General features: G+C 36.8%; 1 protein-coding gene across 4 annotated transcripts in view; it reads right to left on the bottom strand.

Moving 5' to 3' along the window:
• Positions 1-105: 105 nt before the first annotated feature.
• Positions 106-17304, bottom strand: part of LOC6051495 (extracellular sulfatase SULF-1 homolog) — a 107125-nt gene continuing 89926 nt past the window's right edge. For 3 of the 4 annotated variants that reach the window (XM_038259758.1, XM_038259756.1, XM_038259757.1), the window contains exons 4-12: positions 10075-10401; positions 9586-10001; positions 9412-9522; positions 7881-9350; positions 4715-4952; positions 4320-4633; positions 3930-4253; positions 1286-1361; positions 106-1221 (exon numbers count right to left, since the gene is read on the bottom strand). In XM_038259758.1, coding sequence (XP_038115686.1) covers positions 981-1221; positions 1286-1361; positions 3930-4253; positions 4320-4633; positions 4715-4952; positions 7881-9350; positions 9412-9522; positions 9586-10001; positions 10075-10401 — 3517 coding nt within the window. In that variant the 3' untranslated portion in view covers positions 106-980. The remainder of the gene's footprint in view (positions 1222-1285; positions 1362-3929; positions 4254-4319; positions 4634-4714; positions 4953-7880; positions 9351-9411; positions 9523-9585; positions 10002-10074; positions 10402-17304) is intronic. The other variant, XM_038259759.1, reaches the window with a different exon arrangement.

Genomic DNA, 17304 nt, shown 5'->3' with positions numbered 1-17304 from the left:
AAGAAAAGGTCCTATAAACTATTGTCTTCCATATGTTTATAGAATCTAGAAAATTACCGATTTTATTTATTAGGGATACATTCTCATACAAATAAAAAAGACACATTTTACTTTAAGATGTGGCTGTTCTACTGTTTTTATTTGAACTTTCAACTGCAAAATTGGTTTGCACTTGCTTACCATTTTTTTCTCGACAAGCCGCGCAAGTCTAAATACACTCGACGTTTGCCATCACGGCTTGATCCGATTGCCTCCTAACGCAAATCTACACTGCTGCTGCTGCTAATCGCACTACAAACTGGTCACAATCTTGTGTGTGTGTGTTTTTTTTTTTGTTTTGTAATAAATATGATGATTATTTTGCTTGCTGTTTTCTAAAGTTATACACTTTCAGATCGAACATTTGCTTCCGCAAGACCTGCCGCTAATACTTATTGTGCAAGTAGTGTGTGTGTTTGTTTGTGTTTTGTTCATTGTCTGACATTGTAGCATAATTAGCATGTGTAAAGCATATAAATTGGAGTAATTATTTGGCATTGAAGCAGCCTCCAACAAAGATTCTCTAGGGTTCGCTTTTTCATACCGTGTTTCGCGCTGACTTTTGTCCAAACTCGTGGAATGGCAGTGACCTATTCTAGCCAAGGATTCAACACATTACCTTGTGACGCTTTCTCTTAGTACGTTTCGATTTCGAGGACAAAATTATGAATTTTTTGTGTCATAAAAGAACAAAGCAGAGTTTAATTTAATTAAAAGCTTACGACACATTGAACAAAGTACAAAGTTCAAAAAATAAAATACATTTACATCAGTCATTGTTTTCACCACTCTGCTTTTTTCCTCAATCGCTTGTTTTCAAACGAACATTTACAATCAAAATTTCTACAATTTTCGCTCTTACTCTTCTCAAACCAGGTGAGATTCCATGCTAACACAAGGGTTTAACAAAAAAAAATCAAAACAAACTAACACTCGACTGCTTAAGCATTATAGATTGTACTCCTCCAAATGGGTCGCCGACTGGTTCGATTTCGTCTCGATCCACCACCGTGGAACTCGTTGCTCTGACTAGGGTACTGCTGGCTGTGGCCGCCACCACTTCTGGTCTGCTGGTGCAACTGCAGCTGGTCCTGGCTGGTGTGGTGGTAGTTCAGGCCCTGCTGCTGCCAGTTTTGCTGTTGCTGGTGGTGCTGCTGCTGTTGCTGTTTGCGTTTGCCCCACCTGAAAAGAAAGATAAAAAAATGAAGTTTTTTTTGATGAATTTTATATCACAAAAATAACTTACTTTATCTTCTTCTTTGGAGTGCCATTTGTGCGGGCATCAAAGTCGGAAAAGTGAACCGGAATGTTGCCACTGGCTGCTGAAAAATACGATATGATTTTGCTTACTTTCTTACTTACTTACTTTTACTATTTTAAGTCAAAATCTTGATATTTTTGAAATAGCAGTAAATTATAAATCATAAAAATTAAATGTTAGATTTTGAAGGAATTTTAATTCTTTTTAAGTCTTTTTTATGTTTTTTTATGTTTTTTTTTTGTCTTTTTTGTCTTTTTTGTCTTTTTTTGTCTTTTTTGTCTTTTTTGTCTTTTTTGCCTTTATTGTCTTTTTTGTCTTTTTTGTCTTTTTGTCTTTTTTGTCTTTTTGTCTTTTTGTTTTTTTGTCTTTTTGTCTTTTTGTCTTTTTGTCTTTTTGTCTTTTTGTCTTTTTGTCTTTTTGTCTTTTTGTCTTTTTGTCTTTTTGTCTTTTTGTCTTTTTGTCTTTTTGTCTTTTTGTCTTTTTGTCTTTTTGTCTTTTTGTCTTTTTGTCTTTTTGTCTTTTTGTCTTTTTGTCTTTTTGTCTTTTTGTCTTTTTGTCTTTTTGTCTTTTTGTCTTTTTGTCTTTTTGTCTTTTTGTCTTTTTGTCTTTTTTGTCTTTTTGTCTTTTTGTCTTTTTTGTCTTTTTTGTCTTTTTGTCTTTTTGTCTTTTTGTCTTTTTGTCTTTTTGTTTTTGTCTTTTTGTCTTTTTGTCTTTTTGTCTTTTTGTCTTTTTGTCTTTTTGTCTTTTTGTCTTTTTGTCTTTTTGTCTTTTTGTCTTTTTTGTCTTTTTTGTCTTTTTTGTCTTTTTTGTCTTTTTTGTCTTTTTTGTCTTTTTTGTCTTTTTTGTCTTTTTTGTCTTTTTTGTCTTTTTTGTCTTTTTTGTCTTTTTTGTCATTTAAAAATTAAAAGATTTTTTAATTAACCCAAACATGCTCAAAATGATTCTAAATGCAGGGGAATGCATTTTAAATTGATTTCAGCAGATTGCACTTAACCCTCTACTCCACAATTTTTTTCGAAATTATTTATTTTTCCGGTGTTGATGAGGTAATTTTGAGCATCTTTTGTTCTACAAAAAACTTTACTTCTCTTGTTTTATGTTTTTCTTGTTTCTTTTTTAGTATTTTAATTTACATTTATCTTGTCTAGTTTATGTTTGTTTTTGGTAGTATTTGGCCTACTCTACCACCTCCTATCATATAACATTTTGTTTTTCTATTTTTTCATGTTTTTACAGCCACTTTTTCCATTTTTTGTTTTTTGCTTGTTTTTTACAATTTCTGCTCTAGAATGGCAATATTAACATATAAATTGTAAAAAAATGCGTAGACGCATAGTCTGGTACACTAAAAAAATACTGCATACTTCTTTTTACCTAAATTATAGGAAATGTTTGCAAAAGCACAGCCATAGTTGAGCCAAAAAAAATGATGATTTTTTAAAACAAAGTCACTTAAAATAAGTCAAACTTTCAAACCTAATTTTTTTTTTAATTTTAAGAGTTCTTCTTTCCATTGCATTTTTAAGATCAAAAATATGTTGAAAAAATGATTTTTGGCGTTTTTTTTTTAGATCGAAGCCCGTTTAAAGGCGGGGTTGAGTGGTAGAGGGTTGAATTTTTAATGCATTCACTTGGAATATATTTTTTGAAAAATACTAAAATTTTCACAAAATACCGTATTCTTAATAATTTGAAATATGGGTATCAAACCATTCGAAATTTTGCATATATTTTAATTGTTTTAGAGTTTTTTAATGAAATACTCAAATTTTCACAAAATACCATATTTAACTCGCAATATGGGTATCAAATGATTCGAAATTTTGCATGTTTGTTAACTGTTTTAGAGATTTTTGAATTTTCACAAAATACCGTATTTTTTAAGTATTAAAATTTTCATGATTTGTAATATGGGTATCAAACAAAGTGAAATTTAACTGCTTTTTCACTGTTTTAGTGTTATTTTAATGAAATACTGATATTTTCACAAAATACCGTGGTTTTTTGAAAGTATGTACTCAAATTTCAATAATTTGCAATATGGGTATCAAACGAAGCGAAATTTTACCTGCTGGAAATGTTTTAGAGTTTTTTGAATGTAAAACTCAAATTTTCACAACAAAACCGTATTATCTCGAAAATACTCATTTTTTATTATTCGCAATATGGGTACCGTCAACTGGGGTGAATTGGGACACATGGGGCGAATTGGGACAGCAGTTTTAACCATGTTAGAGCACAATATTTTGATTTTTCTGATTGGTTTCGGATAAAACAGACTCAGACCAACATAATGTGTACATCCATTTCCAAATTTAAAACCTTTAAGTGCTCTAAACACTGCTGTCCCTATTCAGACTGTAGTCCCGATTCACCCCAGATGACGGTATTTGATTATTTTTTGGGTATTAAACCATTCAAAATTGTGCATGCATTTTTACTGTTTCAGAGTTTTCTGAATGAAAAAATAAAATTTTCACAAAATACCTTGTTTTTTTTTCAATTTCTTTATGAAAGATAAACTCCAAGGTTTCTTTGGAAATTCATTGGCATTCCAATTTTATTTTTTATCACGTCACAGTCCGTCAGCTTGTCCACGTCTCGCCCGATCCCTCCCCCCTCCACTCACCGATCGCCGGATCTCTGTGATGTTTACGCTTGCCACCGCCATTACCCCCAGCACTTCCTCCCCCGGTGGCCATCCGCCCAACGCCTCCGGCCACCACTCCTCCCGCTACGGCACCCCCAATCCCAACGGCCGGTAGCAACCCTCCAACGTTACCGGCAACGACGTCCACCGGAGCTGCCCCTGGAAGTCCTGCTCCTCCGTGGTGGTGCCTCGGCAGGGTACAACTCTTGCCGCGACAGTTCTTCATGTACTCGAGCGTTTCGTGCAGGACGACCTTTTCCTCCGCGGTGAGGGATGATTCGCGGTTCTGTGTTTCGAAGGGGTCTACAAAGAGGAAGATTGGTTGAAGTCTTTGGAATGGGGACTTTACTCAATTTTGTGATTCGTTACCGATTCTCAGATTGTAGTACGTGACCAGTCCCGTCGTAAACTCGCAGTACAAAAAGTTGTGCGTCTGGTTAATCGTCCTCAGGCACGAATAAGTATTGTTATTCGCATTCATGCAAAAGCAAAACGGCTTATCGTCCCACAGTGGTGCCGTCCGCCAGTGGTTTGCGTCGTGGCTAAAGCAGTTCATTCGCTCCGACAGGCACTCCTTCTCGAGCTTCGCCTTCCGATGTCGTTTGCGCTCTTTCTTGCGCTGCCGTTCCTCCTTCAGCCGGCGACGAGTTTCGCGCGCCAGTTCGCGTTCATCCGTGAGTGGTCTGAAAAGTGGGAGAGAGAGTGAGAGAGATTTCATTAGTGACTTCGACGAGCTGATTAGCGACGAACCCACGCTTGCTTACCCTTCGACTTCTGGCTCACAGTAGCACTCGGCGGCCGGCGGAAGTAGCGTGGCGTCGTTCTTCGCCACCGGAGGGATCTGGTTCTGGCTGATAGCGCTGAAGATTTCGTTGGCCACCGTGCTGGTTGATGGGATTGTGGTGGTGGTGGTGGTAGTGGTTGTTGAGGAACTTCCGTCCAATTTGGGCACGGCGTCTTCTTCGGGCGTTTCAGTTGAGCTAGGTTCGGGCAGCGTTGGGTCTGGAATTAATTAGTGGTGATTTTGAAATTTTAGAGCTTGATTTTGTTCAATATTTAGACTCATTAGAATCAATTTAATTGTGTACTAGAAGTTGTCCCCAACACTGGAATTTATAAATTGAGGGAATTTTTAAGTTTTATTTTGATTTTCTTTGAACATATATTATGAAAAGTATAGTTTATATATCATAAAGAGAGAAAACAAATTTTATTTCAATATATTCGTCAAGGACTTGGTAATAAATTTTAAGTTTGAAGCTATTTTATATTTCTGCAAGAGTTTTTCTAAAGTTTGTCAGTTTTCGTATCGAGGTGCTCAAATTTGGATGAAATTTTCAACATTCTAGTTTTTTTTAAAAAAAAAGGTCTTATATGCTATTGTATTTCAAAAGTTTACAGGACCTATTCAAAAGAAAACTCTAGATTTGTTTGTCAATACATTGAAATATGAATCCTCTACAAAAAATGGACATTGTAATTCGAAGTACGGAGTTAGCCGTTGCCTCGAATTTTGGGTCCTGACCATTTTTCGATGCCTCGTGTCGGTAGGGTGGTAAGACATGCATTTATTTTACTGGATATTTACAAAGCACGTATCCAATAAACCGTGAAGCGATAGAAAAAATCCACTAAAAATTCAGGAAAAATATTTTTTTTTAAATCGGTGTCATTACTCAACTATTAATAATAGAGAAACGTGCCATTTTATGAGAAAATTTTGTGTTATTTTAGAATCTGTTTTTTTTTTTTGCTTTTAAATTTTTTATTTGTAATTTACCTGTTATTTGTAACTTTAAGGAAAGTTCTGCAAGTTTTGCATAAAAATTACCCTATGAAAATAACATCAATTTAAAAATAATCGTAAAATTCAGATAACTCACTATTTTGGAAAAAATATTGAAAGGATTGACAAAACCTATAGATATTTACAAAATTTAACAAATTTTCAAGAAATTCAAAAATGTATAATTCAAATTCACTCAAAATTGCAAAGTGTGGAATGCAGACAGCTTGAATTGAATTAAATTGAAATTCCATAAGGCCGATGCAAATATTTATCAAAGGGGCCAAGGAAAGGAGGGGAGAGGGAGTTGGCAAAGCATTTCAAATAGAATTCAGCTAATTGCACTTGCATTTCCATTTATTTTTTTAGTTTTAGTTAAATATTTGTTTTGTCCCCTGATTTCGGGCTGAAGCGAGGAGGGGGGAAGAGGGGGGGGGGATAACACAAACATTAAATAAAATTTGTACCAGCCTAAACCACTGCGAAAATATTTTTTAGAGATTTTGTAAACACATCTTTGAAAACAATTCAGGTAGAAAAAATAGTATAACTTGATTATTTCATTCAAAAAATCTTACCTAACAATTTCAACCTTTTCAAAAATAAGTACCGTCATTTAGAGCGAAGCGGGACACATAGGGTGAATTGGGACAGCTGCTTTAGCCTTGTTATTGTACAATATTTGGATATTTTTTATTTGTTTCGGATAGAAAAGACTCAGAACTTCTAAAATAGTGTATCATTTTTCCAAATTTCAAGCGTGCTCTAAAAACTGCTGTCCCGATTCACCCCATTCACTGTAACTTTTTTCCGACCATTAAATAACTCTGAACTAATGATCGGAAAAAACAATCTGTGCCTTAGACATTTCGCATTTTTTTTACATTTCTATAACTTTTAAATAATGACAATGAAAATTTATTTCAAAGTTAATGTCTGACAACAAATACAAAAATACCAACAAAAAATTGTTTTCCTAGTTTTACGTCTTTATTCAGTCTGTGGTCCCAAAATTTTAAAATTTGAAAAAAATCTTAGGGTGTCTATTTGATTTAAAATATAAAAACTAACGATTAACTTCAAAATAGTAAACAATGAATTGCACGGATTTTTTCAATGAAAATTCACATTTCCAGTATATTTTTGTATTGCCCCCTTGATTTTTAAAGAAAGTAGGTAAGGGGGCGTGGACAACAAATTTAAATAAAATTTGTAATGGCAAACTAGAGTCCGGACTCGATTATCCGAAGGCCTCGGAAAAATTTCCTTTCGGATAATCGAATCTTTACAAAAAAAGATTTGTATTTGTCTTATTCTTGAAAAATATTTAGAATATTTAAATCCAAAATGGCGGTGATTACATATTGAAAAAATGTTTTTTTTTTAATTTTTTTATTTGACTTCGTCGCACTCGAATTTTTATTTTAAATCTTTTTTATTTCAAATTTGACTTATATCAGTTTGCCGTACTCGGACTTGATGTTAAGGGACCATCCACAAACCACGTGGACACTTTTTTGGAAATCTCAATCCCCCCCCCCTATCGTGGACAATTTCCATACAAATAAAATCTTTTTTGTATGGAGCATGGACAATCGCCATACCCCCACCAAGGTGTACACGTGGTTTATGAATGGTCCCTAAAAAAGAATTAAATTATACGAAAAACATGTTTTTTTTTACTCGTGATTATCCGAAGTCTCATACCAACCATCGGATAATCGAAACATCGGATAATCGAGGACTCGGATAATCTAGTCCATACTGTACAATAGAATCAATTTTATTATTTTATAAATTTAAACAACATTAGTTTATTTTTTGCTATCTGAATAAAAAAATAGTACTAAGAACATAAAATCAAAATAGCATTAAACCATCATGAAAAAAAATCCGTTTCTAAAAATAGAAAATTTAAACCACACCTGCAACGGCCTATATAAAAAACAAAAACAAATAATATTCTTTTTAATATTTTTTTTATATTCCCAATTTTTTAAGATAAGTTCATATTTTGCATTTGCTATTTTAAAATAGTTTTGCTTAACAACTTTATCAATTCTTATATTGATAGAAAAAAGTGTTTAAATTTCTTGTCTTCACAATGTAAACCTTAGTGTTAATAATTTAATAACGTAACTAACCTTGATCCAAATCGGTAGCATCCGTGTTGCTACCACTGGCCACCTCCGCAGCCGCAGACGAACTCTCCACCGGACTGTCGTACCCCAACGTAGTAGTGCTCGCAATAACCCTAAGCACTTCCTCCGTAATGTCCAGCACCGTCTGTTCCGTACTACCCACAACGATAACCTCTTCCTCACTTTCCACCTCCGTCTCCGTCGGCGCCACCGTACTCGTCGTAGTCGTCGACGTGGTGATCTCGCCCCGATTCCGACTGCGATGCTTGCCCCCGGCCGCCCACTGCCCATTGCTCCGGTGTCTACCGTGACTAGACGTTCGATTCGCGACCACCTCCGGCAGCAGCACCTCTCCCTCGGCCGCCGTATCGAAGAGGCTCATGTCGATGAGGGGGCCCTCGTCGTCCCCACCACCACCCCGGTACGGTTTCTGGCGCCGTCGGAATCCGTTGTGCTTGGGACGCTTCGAACCGACGTGGCCTGTTCGGTTGAGGTGGTCCCGCCGCGGGAGACCGTTGTCAACCAGGAAGGGAATGATTGTTGTGGTTGTTGAGGTGGTTGAGGTTGTTGACGGGGTGGAGCTGGTCATTCGTAGCTCGTAGTCTAGCTCAACGGACGCGCTTTGAGTGTCGTCGTCTTCGTCTTCCTCTTCGTCACCGTCTTCGGGGTGGAAGGTCGACGGTCGGTGCTCCTTCAGCTGCTTCTTGATCCCCTTCAGGTCGTTCAGTTTGTTCTTCAGCACCTTGATCAACATGTCGATCTGCGACCGGCTGCGCTTCCAGCTGTGTTCGTCCTCGTAGATTACGTTTGAACAGTTGACGCGGCCGATGGCCGTCACGAAGCACTTGGTACCGGCTTCTACCTCAACACCTTCCGACTGGTTCTGCCGTCGCAGCACCGCGCTCTGCTCGACGCTTTGCTCGATCTCCTTCAGCGAACTCTGCAGCTCGTGAATCACGTTCTCGATCTGACCACCTCCTCCGGAGGAGGTCTCCCGCTTGCTTCTGCTATGACTAGATTCCTCCAACTCTTCCAACTCCACGACGGATCGCGCGATCCGTATCAGCCCGGCCATATCGCGGTCGGCCTGCAGCAGCCGCTCCTCGTACGACGCCGGAACGTCCCTCCGCTGGCGGCGACTCCGGTGGTGACCGCGACCGCCGCCCAGCGCGTGATGTTTGTAGTCCCGTTTGGACTTGATCTTGGTGTAGATGAGCCCGTCCGGTGTGAAGCACGCACAGTTGCGCTTGTTTTGACTAGAAAGTTTGTTGATCTCCGCCAGGTGGTTCTGCAGCTGCAGGTGGAACTTGCACTTGTGACGCCGCCACCGGCCGTCCTCGCTGACGCAGCGCCACTTCTGGCCTGGGACGCAGTTTTGCTGCATGACCGGGTTCGAGCACTCGTTGTTCAGGCGCTCCATCTTGGACCGGTACGGGGACATGGGCAGGTGGTTGTCCAGCGGGTCGTGGTGGGCTGGAGGGATCGGAAGTCTTTTTTGTAGTCAGTTGAACTCCAGAGAAATTAACTTAATTACCTTCACTAACTCCGAAGTGTTGTGCTTCTTGGTGATCGATGACGTAGTCTTCGTGGTCCTGCCTAGCTTCCGCGTGATCTACATCGGAATCTTCCGCGTGGTGATCGTCATCTGGCAAAACAAGAGCAAACTCTACAATCAAACCCAATTCATTCTAAGAATTATCCAACTCACCATCATGCTCCCCATCGTGCTCATCGTCATCCTCGTCGTGCTCGTGCGACCCAAAGTCCATCGCCCCCTCATCTCGCTTCCCCGTGTCCCCTTCCGCCGTCACGACAGCTTCCTGCGGCAACATCACCGGTTCCACACTGAGCACCGTTGCATTCGCCGCCACCGCCATCGCATTCATCCGGGCACTGTACCGAGCTGCGGCGGCCTTCATCCGCTGTTCCTGCATCTGCTCGGGCGTTTCCCGCCGTCCGGAACTCTCAATCAGGAACGTATCGGGCCACTTGTCGACCGCGTTCCTGTGCCGGTTCAGAATCAACGGCAGAAACGATCGCCCATCCATGTGCGGCGGCGGGGCCACCCCACCAATGTCCAGGAAGGTCGGCGCCAGATCCACGTTCAGCACGATCTCGTCGACCCTAGAAAAAAATTAGACAAAAAAAAACCAAGTCAAGCATTGCGCACCACCCCCACAACTTCGCCTTTACGAACACACTGGCCGGTTCGATCCCAGGACCGCGAATCAGGAACGGCACGCGCACGTCAAACTCGAACGGGAAGCTCTTGCCCTTGATCAGTCCAAACTGGCCCAGGTGGTAGCCGTGGTCCGACGTGTAGATGATGTACGTGTTGTCCAGCTCGCCGAGCGCCTTCAGCTCCTGGTAGACCCGCTCCACCGCGACGTCCACCGACTGGAGCGTCTGCAGCCGTTTGGTCATCAGCAGATCGGTAAACTTCCGGTGGATCGGTTCCATCGGTTTGGTGACCCGCAGAATCCACTGCTTGTCCGGGTTGGGCGCGTGGTCGTACGCTGGGGTGCTGGAGGGAGGGGAGAGAGAGAGAGAGAGAGAGAGAGAGGTAGAGAAGTGTGAACCAATTCACGCTACTATTATTTGCTTATGAATAGCTAATGAGATTGTGGTTTATTGTAATGGCAATGGGGGTCATAAATCATGTCGAGCAGCGCGCAGTTATTGCGCGAGGGCACGACACAAAGGGAAATCGAGAGAAGGCAGAGCAAAGTTCTGAATGCGAGACGCAAATACAGCTTAGGACGTTAAAGGAGTTGAACGATTTAGGAATGGAATCTGATTTTGATCTCAAGTCAACAGAACGTTTGCATTGCAAGGTTTTCAAAAAGGTATTTTTTTTTATTTAGCGTGCATGATTAACTTTTTTTTAACTTTTTACCTTGGCTATGGACAAATTTTCACAATAACTTACATATAAAATTAAAAAAAAAAACCTAAAAACTGCGATGGCCGAATAAGCCATTTTCTTGTCACAATCAGACCTCAAAACCATCCCTAAAATTTACGAACAATCTGAGCCGCAAAGGATTTCAATATTGTATCGGAATTTGAATGGAAAGCACAACTCTTTTGTTTTTTTCTCAGCTAAAATGGTCTGATTGAATTGGACAGGTTTTAAAAGATTTCCTATACAAACCTAAAGCCTTCCTAATAAATATTTATTTCTCAACATTTCTAGTGACTGTGATGGCCAATTTGGGTGAACCAAATTTCAAAAAACTCCAGAAAGGTTTGTTTTTTTTTTTCATTTAGGAGGCAGACGTTTCTAACAAAACATAATAGCCACTGAAGGACTATACCTAGGGCTAGTTGTTTTTCACGGCAAAAAATCAAAATTTCACGGCATACCAATTACAAAACAACGTAAAAATGTATTTCTTTAGCAAAATTATGAACAGAAACGTTTTTAAAAAGCAAGCAGTAATTCAAGATATAAGATAAAACTTTCTGAAAGATTTTTTTTTAAATGTTCCATTGGATTGATTTTTGAACAATTTCTGTTATTTTTTATTTAGTTATTTTAATTTTATTGAGATTTTACAAATTTAACTTTCTAAAAGATCTTCAACACGAAGCTCATCCTTAACGTAATAGAATTGGGTTTATTTATTGAGCGAGATGAATATTTGAGAATTTTAATAAAGTTCAAGATTTTTTTAACTAAAAACAGTTCCTTTTTCAATTTATTGAATTCCAGAAAAATTGGGTCCTAAACTGCCGTTTTACGGTGATATGATGTATACGCCATTGAGGTGATTTTGCTGTAGACACGATTTTCTGTTTTTGTTCATTTTTTCAATTTAAAATGACTAATTCAAAGTCTGCTCTGTAGAAACTGTTAAAAAGTACCATAAAAATGTGGCCCCTACAAAATTTCTTGTTTTTTTCATTTTCATGTTTTTTATTTCAAAAGGGCATAATATTGAATTTTTGGCCCTTTTTAAATGTTAGTCTTGATTTAAAAAAAAAAAATTTCACGAATGTTTCATATTTTAACATTGAAAATCGGACCATTAGTTGCTGAGATATCAACATTAGAAAATAGTGGGCTGTTAGGGTGAGACTTAAAAAACATCAATTTTCCTGTTTTTTAAGCACTGGCATGGCTATATCTCAGCAACTAAGGGTCGTATCAACAAAGTTCAAAAAAGCAAAATATAGAGAATTTTCTTAGCTTTCCAAAAATATTTTTTTCAAATGTGAGCAAACATGTGCACTAATTTAAAAAATGAAAAACTGGGATAAATTTTAAAATGGGTCCCAGAGCAGTTTTTTGAAAAATTCTTTCGTCAGGAGGTAGCTTTTAAGATTATTTATCAGACTGTACAATAAAATTGAAATTGTCCAAAATGGCGTATACATCATATCGCCGAAAAACGGCAGAGTAGTTGTTCGGTAACTGGGCTGCTTTTTAAATAGGCGCTCGATAACTGGGCCGTAGCCCAGTTTAAAAGCAGACAAACGTCAAAAAACCAAAACAAACCAAAATGACCGAGGGGTTAATGGATGCAAAAATCATATTCAATGAAGAAAAAAACTTTTTTTGAACTTTTGTTTATTTTCAAGTTGCAATTAAAGAAATATGAAAAGTAAGCATTATAAATAAATTTGTGTAACTTTTATTTTTTAATTTCATCTGAAAAATATTGTGCATCGGTGGTCCCCTCGTAATTTTTTGTTCAGCCCAGTTACCGAACAACTACTGTACATTGCAAAATGCTTGGTCAATTTGATTTAAACATGTATCTTATTTTAAACAATTGAATAAAAAAACACATAATTTATTATCAAAATAATCAAATATTTTTTCTTACTTTCCTCACATTAAATGAAACTTGTTCATCGAAATTCTAATGTTAAGCACAAACTTTGTTGCGTTTTCATTCATTGAAATGTTGAACAATTTATCCACATGTCTGTGAAAGCCCTTGCATTTTATTTTTTTGATTTTGTTAAATAATTCTTTTTTTTGCAAATATTCCAAAGAATTTTTATTTGAAAACTGCTTGATAAAAATGCTGTGAAGTATTTGAATTATGAAATTAAAATTTAAAGGCACAGAGCAGCGAAATATCAATTCAATGTTTTAAATTGTGCGACATTTCACGGTATTTACAAAATTTTACGGCCAGAAACAATTTTTTTAGGGGAATAAAAAAGACATCTATGACAGTGCGTAATGTTAAAAAATTTGGTTTCTTATAAATGTTTGTTTCAAATCATGTTTTTTTTCGAACATAAAAAAAATTTGGATTAAAAAATATGAAATGCAATTTTTTTTAAAGCAAAATCAAATAAGCAATCGAAAAGCACTTTTCAATCGTTTTGATAAAATGTATCTTTTTAGAATAATGCTACTTTTGGGTAAAAATATTATTTTTAAAGGTTTTTTGAGATTAAAACATATTTAATAAAAAAGTAACAAAAAAATCTGAGAAATTTCCTATAATTGTCTCTCTAAATTTTGAAAAACGGACAATTAGTTGGTGAGATACAGCCTTATAAAGAATTTGAATCGATGAAAATGAGTGCTTCTAAGTAATTTTCAAACTGACGATCTCTTGGAAACTATTAGTTCTATTAGTTGTGAAATTGTCTAATTTTTCAATAAAAATAATTTCATGATTTTAAAATCAAGCTACAATTCTGAAAAGGTCTAAAAATAGATAATAATAATAGATAATAATCCTTATTTTCGATTTTTTCCATAAAAAACCCATATTTATTCAATTGCATTTCTCCTCAACCAGATTTTGCACCATTGCGCACTATGGCTCAAAATATACCTTTTTGAGTCCACCATCAAAAAAATCGAAAATAAAAAATACGTATTTTGAGAATTTTACATTCGGTCATAACAAGATAAATAAAAATGGGATTTTTTCCGTGTACCTATTTTTCTGAAAAGTCCTCAGCGTAACCTACAGCTTTGCCCAAGACACCAAATCGATAAGAAAATTCCTTCTTAAGATAAAGAATTTCATACATTTACATATTCATTTTGTATAATAAGCCCCTAAAATTGTATGGAGACTTGTATTAATTATTAATGATGCAAAATTGCTTCTTTGGACTTAGGGATTCAAATTTCATTAAATCTAGCTTAAAACTCGGTTGATTTTACAAATTTTCCAGCTGGGCAAATTCTGCCTGTTTACATACGAAAATACAGCTATGAGGTTTATAATTTAGTTTTATATCAAAACATGGAAAACATCAAACATTTGAAATATGCCTGAAAAATAAATGAAAAGAGAAAAAAAAACAAAAAAATCGCAAAAAATGATGTATTCAAAAACTAAAAATAAGACGAAGAAAAGTCTAAAGCAATAAAAAATATCTATATTTTTATGGAACAAAAAGTGCTCAAAACAACCTCAAACACGGTAAAGATAAAGATTAACGAACAGTGGATGGATGGATATGTAAATTATTTTTTAGTTGAGACAAACTATGTATTTTTGAAGTGTGTTTATTTGGTTTCTGGATCAGTCAAAATTGGTTATTTTAAAATCAACTGTACTCATAACTAATTCATGATCCCGAAACGAACCCGTAAACTATTTTTAACTTCATGTATTCGCGATTGTGGTCACTGGCCGTCCTTCGAAGTTGATACATTTGTGCTCACGTCCAATCAATGAATGGCAATCCAGCTGAATAATGAATACACAAAAGTTTGATTTCAATTTCAGCCCATCTGAATAAAATATACTCGCTGATTCCGATGCTGGTTTATTGTGGCACATCCCCAGCAAAATGTCCATCGAAATTGGACTCGTCACAAACTGTGTCCTCCAGGGTTGTCTCTATCAAACCCTTAAAGTTAAACAGACACTCTAAACAGTTTGACACATCGCGCACGTGAGAGGTTAAATCGAGAGGGCAGCAGCCGGGATTCCTCCCATTTTCGACCACCCCCCCCCCCCCGCTTTCGCCTGCCATTTGATTTGCAACGAAGAAACAATTTCCGTTGACGTCCGGTCTGGTTCCGGCTAATTAATTAATTATATCTCGGCCAGTGAGCGCGATTGCCTGCGGTGAACCGTGACCATCAGCCGGGAATGCTGGCGCTGGTGGCTGCACGGAAAATTGTTGGATTTTGAGAATTTAAATAAATTATTTTAAAAAATAAATTTAATGGGTGTAAAGAATTACACAACTCGACATTTTGAATGTTGATGACAGTAAACACTTCAGTTTTTTTTTCAAGGTATGATAGATTCAGGCTCCCTGGTTTCTCAAGTTGTTTCCATAGCGTTTATATCTAAATTTACAATTTTATTTATTGACAGAGAATTCACTAAAATTAAATTCTGTTCATTGTAACGTGTCTAGGGAACTCAAATCTATCGCACCTTGACAAAAATGAAGCGTTTACTGACATCAACTTCAAAATTGTCGAGTTTTGTTACACTTCAAAAAATAGTAGCGGCAAAAATTTTAATTAAGCGTTTTTATGTCCTTGACGTGTTCACGAAACAAAAAATGCACCCATTTTTGATGCAGGGAAAATATACCTATCTTCAGCCTATTAAGCGGCGACTCTTGATTTCTGTAAGAATTTCTCAGCAACTTTCAATTAAATTATCAAGTTTCTATGTTCATTGGAAGAGCAACTCTTCCTGAATATTTTAATATAAAAAAATATGAACTTCAGTTATTTCATATATTTTAAAAATCATTTTTAATTCACACCATCAAATTTGTATATTCAGCCTAATCAACCTATTATAATCACTCCCAGATACCTGTTCTAATCAACGCCTTTTTAAGCACCACTACCAAGAAAATCTGCATGAAAGCCATAATTTCGATTTGGAAAGGGCCTGTGAATGCTGAGACAGTTTTTAAATTGGTTTTCAAAATGACCGTTATTTTGGAAATAATAAACGCTATACTTTTTCAAAATCAAGCAGCGTAATTTAGCAGAACTGCAAACTGGGGTAAATAGGGACAAAAATTACTAGATTTCTTTGCAATTTAATACATAGTACTAAAAGGGCATGGAAATCTATTGAAAAGGTCCATATTTATGGGAGTCGAAGGAAAATACAATTGCAGCTGGTGATTTTGAATAATTTTTAAAGTGATCTTTCTAATTAAAAATAACATTTTCATGAAAAAATATATTTAAGTGTCAATGTGGAAATAATTTTCAAAAGATTAGCGTCGAAAAAAGTTGTGAAGTGTGTTAAAATTAGTGAGAAATAATGAAACCAAAATGATGTGATCCAAAAGACTATGCTTAAGCGATCAGAAGTTATTTTCAAACATGCCAATCGATGCTTTCCAGATGGATCAAAATTTGGTTTTTGCTCATTTTAGTTAAAATAGCATACTTTTGGCTCTAAAACATTTACCAGACTGAGTGCTTACTCATCTTTGATCGTTTGGTTGGTATATTACAATGAAAATCCAATTTTTGAAGCTTTAATAGAGCAACAAACTCTCCATATGCCAAAGATAGGTGTTTGATTAGAATACATAGATTTCCCCTAATCTAGCCATTTTCGATGAGCAATTTTGAAATTTTTACCGCACTACCACAAACAAACAAACAAATTCCACGGCTACGTCACGACTGTCATCCACATACCAGGCGAGTGAAATCAAAATCGAACCAAGCTCGAACCAAGTTTTTGGCGCGTAGCGTTTGAAAAGGTCGTATGCGCATCGGTCATTATTTACAAAAATTAAAACTGTTTTTAATATTTTTTTCTTTAAAAAGATTTACATTTAATCTCGGACTGGAACTTGGGGATCAGCATTTAATTCCATCGTTCAAACACTGGGGTGGAAGGTTCCTTGGAGTAAAAAGAGGTTTGGGTGCTCTCCCCATTCAAGCCTTTGGACTCCTAGGTTCGAGCAGAAACTTGCAATAGAGACCACAAAAGACCCGGGGGTCGTTAATGTGGATGGTTTGATTTTGATGAAGTGAAAAATCTGGCTAAACCTGTCAAAATCTGGCACTGAGAAGGATGATTCTTTAATCTGGCTGACACTTGAAAAATCTGGCATTCCCAGATTAATCTGGCAACCTGACAACCCTGATTATAATTGTTAAATGTGAAGAAATTTAAGTAATATTGGTAATTATCTCAAATATTTACGCAAAAGATAGTGAAAACTTACAAAAAAATAATTTGGAAAAATAATTATGTATGTTTTCATACGACCTTTTCAAAAACCACACGTAAACAATATTGACAGCGCCTCTGGCGGTGACTTCAGAATACTGCATTCGTGTCAGATCCTTGATAAATTCCAGGGGGGCGACATCTATATCTCACTACAGGCAGCTCGCCCGCAGCCAACACAAGTTGTCAACTTCGGCACCAGAACAAAAGGGAAATGTCAACTTCGGCTTCAGCACAAAAGAACAGCTGTTCGTTACGGAACCAAAACA

This window comes from Culex quinquefasciatus, chromosome 3 (assembly GCF_015732765.1).
Source record: "Culex quinquefasciatus strain JHB chromosome 3, VPISU_Cqui_1.0_pri_paternal, whole genome shotgun sequence".
Taxonomy (NCBI): domain Eukaryota; kingdom Metazoa; phylum Arthropoda; class Insecta; order Diptera; family Culicidae; genus Culex; species Culex quinquefasciatus.
Note: the sequence above shows the minus strand (reverse complement) of the source record. Positions and strands in the feature narration are given on the sequence as shown.